General features: G+C 41.6%; 1 protein-coding gene across 1 annotated transcript; it reads right to left on the reverse strand.

Annotated features, from left to right (window-relative positions):
• Positions 1-268: 268 nt before the first annotated feature.
• LOC122547024 (heme-binding protein 2-like) lies at positions 269-10,106 on the reverse strand. The gene is made up of 4 exons (XM_043685622.2): positions 9,935-10,106; positions 7,162-7,291; positions 3,662-3,836; positions 269-1,898 (listed from the first exon to the last, which is right to left on the reverse strand). Exons 1-4 carry the CDS (start codon positions 10,064-10,066, stop codon positions 1,724-1,726), a joined length of 612 nt encoding a protein of 203 aa, XP_043541557.2. The 5' UTR covers positions 10,067-10,106; the 3' UTR covers positions 269-1,723.
• Positions 10,107-12,590: the final 2,484 nt, after the last annotated feature.

A 12,590-nucleotide genomic window follows, 5' to 3' on the forward strand; every position in this document is an offset into this window, starting at 1 on the left:
GGGATTGGGCATCTATGGTTTGGCAAAGTTGGTATTGTTTTATTTTCCTTATTGCTTCACTGTTTTGTTATACAGCAAAGACAGTAAATGGATCTTCCACCAGATGGTGACGATCCATCCGCTGCATGATTTGATTAACTGATGGATCCGACTCAAGGATCTGATTGGCCTGCACTACTCCTACCTTGTGAGTATGTATGCATGGGCCTTCCCCAAATTAACACTGTGGCCAGCCTTATAGTCAACGTCCACACCCACAAACAAAGTGTTGTCATGCATCACCCTTTATTTCACAGTGATTATACATTCCCAGCAATTAGAAAAACATCAGATAAGCAAAGGCGAGAAAATAATGGCTTATTTACTCCATAAAAGAAACCTGTGAATGTGTCATTTTAAACAGGAATAAAACCTTCTCAGAATCACGGATTCAGTTTGTCTGTGCTCAATATGCGAAGATATTTTTGAGGAAGTCAGAATTGTATTTCATCTCCAGTATCTGGATAATGATTTGGACCAATTTTAAAGTGCTTCATATTGGAGTCTCAAACAGATTCAATGCCCCATTGGCAGGTGCCTCCAGTGAATATGTTGCCCTCTGACTGGGCACCATCTATGGTTGATACAGTTATATTTGTCCAATTGTAATTTCACTGTACAGAAGGCACACAGAGATTGAAATTTTCAAGCTGTGCTAAAAAATCCTCTGCATCGTTACAATTTAAGCATTCCCTTGTAAGTAAATAGTTCAATCTGAAACTAATAGAGAGGTAGAGACCCCAAATCCAATCTCACATCTGAAAAGTGTCATGATTTCACACGTAATTACTTCAGTACTTTGTGCTCTGCAACAATACACTGTTCTGTTATCAACTTTAAACATTCTGATGAGCATGACTGGAGTAAGCAAATATAATCCATTGCTGTGTGAAGAGAGAACATTTTGGAACTTATCCTATCACCAGAAACTTCTTGACCTCAGTTTGTACCCAATTTATTTAAAGTAACTTTATAGAAAAGGGAAATTAGTAGATAGCTGAATCCCTGTTACCCAGCGCAGAGTCTACTACCTGTGAACAATTGGGATTAATCCGATGTGTGTGTGAGACTTTAAGATCAAATCACCAGAGGAGTCACTAAAGTCTTTCCCCTCTCCCTAAGATCCAGGTATCAGAAATGAATCCAGTCCTCCATTTGAAGCCAAGCCATTGTTTTATAAATATTTACCATCACTTCCTTCCCTTTGTGCTCTCTGCAATTTCTTTTAACTGGGAAATGACAGGACTGCAGTTCCTAGTGAGAGCGAAGAACTAAAGAACTACCTACCCAGGATTATGTGTTGACACTTTGAATTGAATACATGCAAGAGGAGCTTCGGAAAGTAATTGACCAAAAATGTTTGAAAACTGAATGTCCAACAGAATCAGAAAAGGCAAAAAATACCTGACTGTTTTAGTGAACAGAGCTGAAGTAAGCTCATGCCAAAATGAGGCACTGTGAGTTGGAGACAAAACTTTCTCACTGCTGGTGAAGGGCAGTGTTTATGAAGAGGACCATAGGGCTCTGAGGAGAAGAGATTGGGGAACTGTTCGATACTGCAAATACTGGCCCATGCACAGAGTGAAATCCAATGTGTACCAGATGGGAGATCAAAAAAGCTTAGAAACATAGAATAGTATTAAGCACAGCTCACTGTTTGATGTCTGAAATGTTTAGAAAAGTTTTAACTTTTCTTTTGAAAGGCAACTTCCATTAGCCCACGTTTGTTAAACCAACAGAGGGAAAAGAAACTGCTATCAAAGGATTTGTTGTCAGCTTCCAAGTCCTTCTTCAATTGATGCACACGATCTCCGTATGCTTGGCTGCTAAGATTACTGCCATCTTTTTCATCAAAAGCCCTGCAACAGAGTGAAGTAAATGTCAGTTTACTTTGGAGCATAAGGCCATTGAAAAGAAGAACAACAGCAGGCTATTCAGCTCCCACTTGAAATAACTGTAATAGAATAGAACATCAGATATCACAGGGAAATGATGTAGTTTGGGTGGGGCTCTGATCAAAGAGAGTGAAAGTGTTCTTCCAAACACCACCAAGTGAGATATTTGTGAGAATGACAGAAAGAAGAGAAGCCCACCTTCAGATGAACAGGCTCAGTTGAATGGGGAGGTATTGCCATGTTCTCCGAAGTAGGAAGTGAAGGTTTTGTGACGTGTGTCAACTCCGTAAAAGGTTTGTGTTAATCAGCATTTGCACCTGATGTGAGCAGCCCATTAATCACAGTCTGACCTGATTTTGAGTCACGTGGGTAAAAGAAGTGATGCACTTAATGTAAAAGACTTTGGTACAATACTCATAGAGATCAACACAGTGAGAAAATTAAACTTATCAAATAATCCAGGCAAAAAAAACTGATGGCAAAAGTTTAGCTTTTGCAAACAGATGATATAAATCAAGAAAACTACACAGTCATAGAGATGGACAGCATGAAAACAGCTTTTGGTCTAACTTGTCCATGCCAACCAGATATCCTAATGTGATCCCATTTGTCAGGAGTTGGCCCATATCCCTCTGAACCCTTCCTATTTATATACCCATCCAGATGCCTAATGATGATGAGACAAAAAGTGTTCAGCTATGTAAAGTGAGGCTTGAGTGTCTGGAGAAGAGTGGAGAATTTGTGGTAGGAGTACAGGTCAAACTCTCAGCTCCAGGAATACAACTTATCATTGCAAATGATAGAGCTGATACACCGATACCAGCTCTAATCTAGTTGAAAAGCCAGTGGAGGCGCAGGCAACTGAAGCAATGCAGGATGTTTATCCAGGAATCTTCCCAGATTGTGTCTTAATGAGATCACAGAGACACAAGCTGAAGCAGGAGAGATCAAAAGGCACAGATAAGGAGGCATTATCCAAGACTGTTTTTGATCAGATAAGTGGGACAGAGCAGGAGCCAATTGTTAAAAATGCAAGTATCTTTCGATCTGCGAAGCTTATTGAGTTACAGCAGAAAGGTGAGAATTTAAAGCAGTTGTATCAAAAGGCATATACATGGAAGGAGAGTGAATGTATCCCTGTGCAATATTACCTGAAAAATGATGCCTTAATGAGGAAATGGAGACGATCAGACATTCAAGCAGATGAGAAATAGGCAGATGTTCATCAGATTGTTTTGCCAGTAGAATATAGGAGGTGTTGGAGTGGCACATGAGCTAGCACTTGGAGGTCATATCGGAATGAGGAAAACACAGGCTAAAATACAAAGATTTTTACTGGCCTGGACTACACAAAGATGGAGTTGAATTTTGCCAGGCATGTCATACATGTCAGCTCATCGGAAACCGCAGGCAGTAATAAAACCTGTACCTTTAATTCCTATTCCAGCATTTGAGGAACCTTTCACAAGAGTCTTGATTGATTATGTAAGTCCCCTACCTCAAACAAAAAGTGGGAAGAAGTACTTATTAACAATAATGGATATATCGACTAGATTTCCTGAGGCAGTCCCATTACACAATATCACAACGAGAAGGGTTGTAGAAGAATTACTTAAAATGTTCACTGAACATGGACTACCAGTAGAGACACTGTCACAATATAAATCCTTTGCTTCAGGAGACACAGAAAAAGCATTTTAAGTCATTTTGTGACACATCATACTCACCTGATATAGAGCCAATCATGAGTTTTTGCTCCGATTTGAACCAATGGATCTTTTGGCTGAGGTGTACTTGTGACTTGAGGAGTTAATATAGCAAATATTTTGAAGTTATCTTGTATTTTGCCATCTTTTATGTATCCAATGATTCCCCAAGGGGCCTCGAGAGGAACAATTGTTTCTGCAGACAAAAGGGAACACAGTTGCAGTGTTTGACAAGGTGATAATTAGGGGCATTGCCGGTCGTGATTTAAAAGTTACAAATGGGGGAGGCATGATGGACTGGTTAACACCCCACACATCTATCATTCTCTTGAAATACCTGTAGCCCTGCTTGATTGACAGCTCTGGTTAGAGACAAAAAAAAACAGCAAATGCAGGAATCCAAGATGAACAAGCAGGAGGCTGAAAGAGCACAGCAAGCCAGACATCATCAGGACTGAAGAAGGGTTACACCTGAAACATTGACTTCTCCGCCTGATTGACAGCTGTGACTGTGAGTACTATTGTCACCTTCACAATATTTATTTAATCGAGGTTAAGAGTTTAAGTGTTTGTGGTTTCTGCAGTTAAAGCTGCAATGAGTTTTGATGATTGCCAACATTTATATCCCGCCGTAAAAAGAGGTTAATTTTAATGGAGTGGAAAGTTATGAAAGAATGAACTTCTAAAAAAATTTTCATAAATCCTGCTGTCAATATGTGGTTCATTGCTTCTGTACAGTGTACCGTGGGCAAATAGGCAGTGGTGCTCCCTAGCATTGGGGACTTGAGGGTCTATGGAGTTTGAGGGGCATACATTGACCTGGGCATACAAGAAACTAGGGGTTGTTTGTGGCATGGATGGAAGGTTGGGGTGGGGATGACGGAATGGGTTTGGGACAAAGACTGTAGGGTTTTTCTGTTTTTATTAGAACTGGGATGAAAAGGCTGCCTCCAAACTTTTTCCCAGGTTCATGGCCTGGCCGCAGCCCACAGCTGACATTCTGAGTGTCTTCCTTGTCATTTCCTCCAAGCGCAGGGAAGACAACTCTCACTTTCCATTTTCAGATGAAAATCCAGGCCTGCATCTCCAGATTCTCCAGCCAAGACAGACAGTTTCTCAGAATTCACCCTCTCAAGTGTCATCAGCAACTTGGATCTTGTCATGGGATCACCCTCTTCTAACATCTGGGGCCTCAGCACTTATATCCAGAGCATCCATTAATTATGCTTGCCATCATGAAAATGCTACTTTCATTTCTACTTCCTTTTATCCTTCATTCGCCAATACTCTTTCTTGCCAATATTTTACCTCCAATACTTACTGTCAAATTAGTTTTTTATGAACAACCTCATCAAAACATTTTAGAACTTTAAGCATTCTATTGGTACTGATTCCCTTTTACCCTCAAAAACCTCTTGCTTTCATTACCTAGATCATTGAGGAAAGGAATTGGGACGTCATGTTGTGACTGTACAGGATACTGGTGAAGTCAGTTTTGGAATCATGTATACAGTCTTTGTTGCACTGCTAAAGGAGAGATATTATTAAATTGGAGAAGGTTCAGAAAAGGTTTGCCAGAATATTGCTGGGTCTGGAGGCTTTGAGTTATCAGGAGAGGCAGGATAGGCTGGGACTTTTTTCACTGGTGTGGCGGGGGTTGCTTGGTAACTTTATAGAGTCTTACAAGATCATGAGGGACATAGATAAGACAAATAACAAATAACTCTGGGGTGGGTGACTTCAAACATAGAGGGCATTAGTTTTAATGTGAGAGGAGAAACATTTAAAAGGGACCTGAGGGTCAATGATGTTTCTTATGTGGAATAAACTGCCAGAGGCAGTGGCAGATGCAGGTACAGTTAAAACATTTAAAAGACATTTGAGCAAGTCGATGAATAGGAAAGGTTTCAAGGAATATGGGCCAAACACGGGCAAGTGGGACTAGTTTACTTTGGGAAACATGATCAGCATGGATGATTTGGACCGAAGGGTACGTTTCTGTGCTATATGGCTATGACTCTTTTACTATATTTTAGCATCTGGAGAGATTTGGAAAATTAGACCTCACAATTCCATTTTTCAGAACCCCAAGATTTAGCTATTAGATTTGTCAATTTTTGGACCCTTAAATTTCACCCAATCTTTTTGTCATCTCAGATGAATTATGTAAGTTTTTTTCAAGTTTGTTTGGTTTCCCTGTGTTTCTGACATGCAACTTATATCTTCTACATTGAAGGCTGAGGCAAAATGTATTTTCCCGTTTGCCTTGAATGTTCCTCACAGTAGAACTATCATCAATAGGAAATGATAGAGGCAATGTATATTTGAGCTCATCTTTATATTTCTACAAACGTTAATTCATTGTCTTTTTTTCATGTTTTTCTTTTGGTCATCAGAATTGTTTCTGAAATACTCTCAACTCTCAGGTTTACTGTTGTTATTTGGAATCTTACCAACCTATTCTTTTATTCTAATTCTGTCATTCACTTCCAATTATTGTTTCCTCAGTTTTGCACCAAACTGTAAGGATATGATTAAAAGTATATGAGTATACAAAGTAAAAGTATATGAAGTATTCCCACAGCATTTGTTCTTCCTAATCTCCATCTGTACTGATTAAAATTCTTGAAATTCTGAACCAGGTTTCTTTCCCATCACTGCTGATTGTCATCCTTCAATTTCAGAACCGACTTCTCCACCTTTTCTATTCTATTGGTCTTGAAATGTTTCTATCCTGGAATATTTATTTCCAAACATTGGTGACTTTGTAAGAATATCTCTGGGTACTGGATCTATTTTCCTTTTATCTATTTATGTAACCTGTTTACCTGAAGTATTACAATTTATTTACTGATAATCTTTACATTGACCTTACCGATAGGAGAAAGTGAGGTCTGCAGATGCTGGAGATCAAAGTTGAAACTTTATTGCTGGAACAGCACAGCAGGTCAGGCAGCATCCAGGGAACAGGAGATTCGACGTTTCAGGCACAGGCCTTTCCTGAAGAAGGGCCTGTGCCCGAAACGTCGAATCTCCTGTTCCCTGGATGCTGCCTGACCTGCTGTGCTGTTCCAGCAATAAAGTTTCAACCTTACTCACCGATACGCTATCCCCATGAAACTCTCTGTCTCTTCCTATGTCACTTGACTTACCTTTTTCCAGGTCACCCCTCTGCCCTATTGCCTTGACTTTTGTCCCTGAGATTAGAAAACCTTACTTTACCCCACCGAGCTCTGGGCTGGATAAGGTCGCCATGTCCAAAGACAAATCAGAGATCATGATTGGAATGAGAAAGTGTGCTTGGCATCTCACTGTACCCATATATGGACAGCTTCCACAGATTCCAATAGGTTAGTAATTGAGGGCACAATGGACAGAATCCTGGAACGACCACGAAGATCAGCAAGCTGGAATCCTTTGGTCAGTGTGTATCTACATACAGAAAGTTTCAAATAAGCCAGGTCAAATATTAAAGGGTTGTTTTCAATTCCAATGTTACAGTGAAGGAACAGGAAAATTACCTGCATCATTGTGGAACTGTGAATATTCAAAAACTCTTTTGAGGCCGGCCTCCACCGCATTATTGATATCCATTCCGTCTATTTCTGTTTCAACCCAGGGGACAGGCTTAAATTCTGCTTCTTCATAACCCTAAAACAAGAAAATAACATTTATTAACATATGATGTGTGGGAAATCGTGTCTCACGAACTTGATTGAGTTTTTTGAAGAAGTAACAAGATTGATAAGGGCAGAGTGGTGGCCATGATCGATATGGACTTCAGTAAGGCATTTGACAAGGTTCCTCATGGAAGACTGGTTAGCAAGGTTAGATCTCACGGAATTCAGGGAGAACTAGCCATTTGGATACAGAACTGGCTCAAAGATAGAAGACAGAGGGTGGTGGTGGAGGGTTGCCTTTCAGACTGGAGGCCTGTGACCAGTGGAGTGCCACAAGGATCGGTGCTGGGTCCTCTACTTTTTGTCATTTACATAAATGATTTGGATGTGAACAAGTAGGTATACTTGGTAAATTTGCAGATGACAACAAAATTGGAGGTGTAGTGGGCAGCGAAGTTACCTTGGAGTACAACATGATCCTGACCAAATGAGCCAATGGGCTGAGGCATGGCAGATGGAGTTAATTTAGATAAATGTGAGGCACTACATTTTGATTAAACAAATCACAGCAGGATTTATACTCTTAATAGAACGGTCCTAGCAAGTGTTGCTGAAAAAAAACCTTGGAGTGTAGGTTCATAGCTCCTTGAAAGTAGAGTCGCGGGTAGATACAGTAGTGAAAAATGAGTTTGCTATGCTTTCATTTATTGGTCAGAACATTGAGTATAGGAGTTGGGAGGTCATGTTGAAGCTATAGAGAACATTGGCTCAGCCACTTTTGGAATATTGCGTGCAATTCTGGTCTCCTTCCTAACGGAAGAATGTTGTGAAATTTGAACGTGTTCCAAAATGATTTACAAAGATGTTGCCAGGGGTGGAAGATTTGAGCTATAGGGAGAGGCTGACTCTGCTGGGGCTGTTGTCCCTGGAGCACCAGAGGCTTAGGGGTGACCTTACAGAAGTTTGTAAAATCATGAGGGGCATGGATAGGATAAATAGACAAACTCTTTTCCCTGGGGTAGGGGAGTCCAGAAATAGAGAGCATAGGTTTAGGGTGAGAGGGGAAAGATGTAATGAGGACCTAAAGGGCAACCTTTCCACACAGAATGTGGTACGTGTATACAATGAGCTGCCACAGGAATGGAGGAGGCCGGCACAATTACAGCTTTTAAAAGGCATCTGGATGGGAATGGAAATAGGGAAGGTTTAGAATTAGAATCTCTAAAGTATGGAAATAGGCCCTTCGGCCCAACAAGTCCACACCGATCCTCCAAAGACTAACCCACCCAGACCCATTCCCCTACTCTATCTAATGCACCTAACCCTATGGGCAATTTAGCATGGCCAATTCACCTGACTTGCACATCTTTGGATTGTGGGAGGAAACCAGAGCACCCAGAGGAAACCCACACAGACACAGTGAGAATGTGCAAACTCCACACAGACACTCGCCCGAGGCTGGAATTGAACCCGGGTCCCTGGTGCTGTGAGGCAGCAATGCTAGCCACTGAGCCAACTTCAAGTTTAGAGGGATATAGGCCAATGGGACTAGATTAGTTTAGGATAACTGGTTGACATGGATGAGTTTGACCAAAGGGTCTGTTTCCGTGCTGTACATCTCTATGACTGTAAAGTGTCTCTGAAAAAGAACTTTGTTCAGAGGACTGTCCCAGGTTTATGGATGGAGCATTAAGGTGTCATTTAAGCTTTGAGTTTTGATGGGAATTGGGAGATGTTGTTGGGATCTTGGTCTCAACACTTCTTAATTCATTTTGTTTTCCATTCAACTCTTTCATCTTGGTCATTTTTTGCACAATGGGCCATTTTCTCCCTTGGGTCTTTGGTATAAAATGTATGGAATGTTATTGAAAATCTTCCACACTCAGTTACTGCAGATGTACACAAGATCAAGAAAATGTCAATGGCCTTGAATTTGGTCCTCGTTTCTGGTTGAGAAATTTGGACAAAAAATAACCAATTTCAAAAGAATGTCTGATATTAGAAACAGGAACAAGGCAGTAAGATTTTGGCTGATCTTTGACTACACTTGATCTTCCAGTTTCTCACCTTGTTATGATACCTCCTGATGTGTTTTGAGCCCAAAGATTTATCTACCCCAGCCTTGAATATTCTCACCAGTTGATCATCGACAACTAAATAGTCTAAAGATTGATGATCATCTGAGTGAAGCTGGAGATTCCACAACAGGCTCATCGCTGCTTTCCAATGCTATCCCTATCTCTCTTGATATTATTTAGAAATCTATTGCTTGATGTCTTAAACATAATCAATGGCCAAGCTCCCAGGGGTAAAGGTTTCCAAACTTCACTGCCCTCTTAGTGAAGCGATTCTCCTCATCTCAGTCCGAAATGGCTGGTTCCCTTATTCTGAGACTGTATTCTCCAATTCCCGAGACTGCAAGCCAACAGAAACACCCTTTCTACATCTACCTTAGCTGGCCCTTTAAGTGTTTTTAAAATGTCAATGAGTAGACCTCGCAGTCTTGAAAACTCTGGAGATTATGTGCCCAATCTGTTGTCCTGAGGATGAATATCAGTGCAGTCATGTTTCAGAGTTGAGGGGTAGAGTGGTTGTGGGCGATCGGATACAGTCATTAAATAATTTATACTGGTACAAAAATGATAGAATGCAATAAACTTTGAATCGTACTTACATTCTCCAAGATGGCAGCCTCTGGTTCAGGACAGTTCAATTCTTCACAGAAATTTTCCACTTCTTGTACGTCGTTCTGCGCAGCAACCAGATACCCGAAGAGGACAGACACAGTTAAGAAGAGTCTCAGCATCTTGGTGTCTGCTCAAATCGGTCTTGAACGCACTGACTGACTCTCAGCACCTTCAGGTCGATCTGATGTTTGAGTAGAGACTATGGATCGCTTTATACTGTTTTGCGGTGATGGTTTTGAATATGGCTTGGCTGCAGGCATGAATGTCACATGATCAGGAAACAGATACAGAAACACTACAGCTGACTAAATATGGAAATATTATTTCATTACTACCTTGTGATGGATCATGGGCCCAGTTCGTCCTTTCTGTGGATAGTCAGAGGCTGGATACACCAAAAGATATGAATCAGTGTCCCTCAGAAATCCCGATCCAATCTTGTGTCCTAAAGTCTTCGGGTGGGTCTCTCACCCTGAATTCGATGTGGAGAATTGGAGAGATCTGATTAGACTCCTACAGTATGAAAACAGGCCCTTCAGCCCCACAAGTCCACATTGACCCTCAGAAGATCAACTCACCCAAACCCATTCCCCCACTCTATATTTACCCCTCAGCAAAAGTAAGAACTGTAGATGCTGGAGATCAGAGTCAAGATTAGAGTGGTGCTGGAAAAGCACAACAGGTCAGGCAGCATCCGAGGAGCAGGAAAATCAACGTTTTGGGCAAAAGCCCTTCAGGAATGATTCCAGATGAAGGGCTTTTGTCTGAAACATTGATTTTCCGGTTCCTCAGATGCTGCCTGACCTGTTGTGCTTTTCCAGCACCACTCTAACCTTGACTATATTTACCCCTGACAAATGCACCTAACACTATGGGAAATTGAGCATGGCCAATTTACTGAACCTGCATGACTTTGGATTGTGAGAGGAAACCAGAGCACCTGGAGGAAACCCACGCAGACACGGTGTGAATGTGCAAACTCCACACAGACAGTCGCCTGAGGCAGGAATCAAACCGGCATCCCTGACTCTATGAGGCTGCAGTGCTAACCACTGTGCCGACTCGCTGAGTTTGCCCAAGAAATAATTCATGGATAATAAAAACATTTCTAATTCTAATTTCTACACAGTTCACCCACTTGATTCTCACTGTGCCCCCACCTCCGATGTCACCAAATTCCCTGGCTACACAACAGTACTACAACCCACTATTCAACCATTCTGTGTGGATCTGGTTGTCCAGCATCACCCAATTATACCATTGACCAGGTGATTAACCCTGTCATCACCAGACTAGCCCTTCTGATCCAATGAACAACCCACCATGTGACTACACCCCATCCTGATCTGACTTTCCCCAGACTGAACCAACCACTCACATATGTGTAGAACTGCAGGAGATAGGCGAGGTCCTCAATGAATATTTCTCCTCAGTGTTTACTGTGGAGAAAGACATGGTGACGTGAGAACTTGGGGAAGTTAATAGTGATACCTTGAAGACAATCCATATCAGAATCGAGGATTGCTGGATGTATTAGAGTGTATGAAGGTGGATAAATCTCTGGTCCTGGCCAGATATACCCAAGAACGCTACCACAGAGGAGAGAAGAAATTGCAGGGACCCCGGCTGATATTTTTACATCATCGTTAGCCACGGGTGAGGTTCGGGAAGGCTGGAAGGTAGCAAATGTTGTGCCCTTATTCAAAAAAGACAGCAAAGAAAAACATGGAAACTATTGACCAGTAAGCCTAAACTCTGTGGGAGGTAATTTACTTGAAAAAATTCAAAGAGAGAAGTTATACATGCTTTTGGAAAGACAGAGTTTGATTAAGTGTAGTCAGCATGGCTTTGTGCACGGGAGATCATGTTTCACAAATTTGTTAAGAGTTCTTTGATGAAGTGACCAGGAGAGTTGACAAGGACAGAGTGGTAAATGTAGTCTACATGGACTTCAATAAGGCCTTTGATACGGTTCCACATGGTAGGCTGCTCTAGAAGGTTAGATCGCATGGAATCCAGAGAGAGCTGGCAAATTGGATACTCAATTGGCTTGATGGTAGGAAGCAGAGGGTAAGAGTGGAAGGATGCTTGTTATGCTGGAGGCCTGTGACTGGTGAAGTCCCTCAGGGGTCGGTGTTGGGCCCATTATTGTTTGTTATCGAGAGCGATGATTTGGATGAGAATGGGCAAGGCATGATTAGTAAGTTTGCAGATAACATTGAAGTAGGTGGTATTATGGACAGAGAGGAAGGCTTTCAGAAAATGCAGCAGGACTTTGATCAGCTGGGGAAGTGGGCCGAGAAATAGCAAATGGAGTTTAATATAACAAGCGTGAGGTCTTGCATTTTGGAACGACAAATCAAAGCAGGAGTTTCTTGGTGAATGGTAGGGCCTTAAGGAGTGTAGTGGAACAGAGAGACCTTGGAGTTCTGGTGCACAGTTCCCTGAACGTGGAGACCTACACCCCAAGTAGATGGGGGAATGAAGAAGGCTTTTGGCACACTGGCCTTAATTAGTCAGGGCACTGAGTATAGAAATTGGGAAATGATGTTGCAGTTGTACAGGATGTTGGTGAGGCCACACTTGGAGCACTGTGTTCAGTTTTAGTCACCTTGCAATAGGAAGGATGTGATTAAACGGAAA

The sequence above is a fragment of the Chiloscyllium plagiosum genome, unplaced genomic scaffold (assembly GCF_037043375.1).
Source record: "Chiloscyllium plagiosum isolate Xiang-an unplaced genomic scaffold, Cpla_swu_hap1 HiC_scaffold_3, whole genome shotgun sequence".
In the NCBI taxonomy this organism is placed as follows: Eukaryota; Metazoa; Chordata; class Chondrichthyes; order Orectolobiformes; family Hemiscylliidae; genus Chiloscyllium; species Chiloscyllium plagiosum.

What these genes read in the sequence shown, in the direction of transcription:
- LOC122547024 (XM_043685622.2), bottom strand. Translation starts at nt 10,066, where the DNA reads ATGCTGAGACTCTTCTTAACTGTGTCTGTCCTCTTCGGGTATCTGGTT. An exon ending in AGGCTGCCATCTTGGAGAAT is followed by an intron (nt 7,292 to 9,934) that starts GTAAGTACGATT and finishes TTCTTGTTTTAG; the next exon opens with GGTTATGAAGAAGCAGAATT. An exon ending in CATGATTGGCTCTATATCAG is followed by an intron (nt 1,899 to 3,661) that starts GTGAGTATGATG and finishes ACTCTGTTGCAG; the next exon opens with GGCTTTTGATGAAAAAGATG.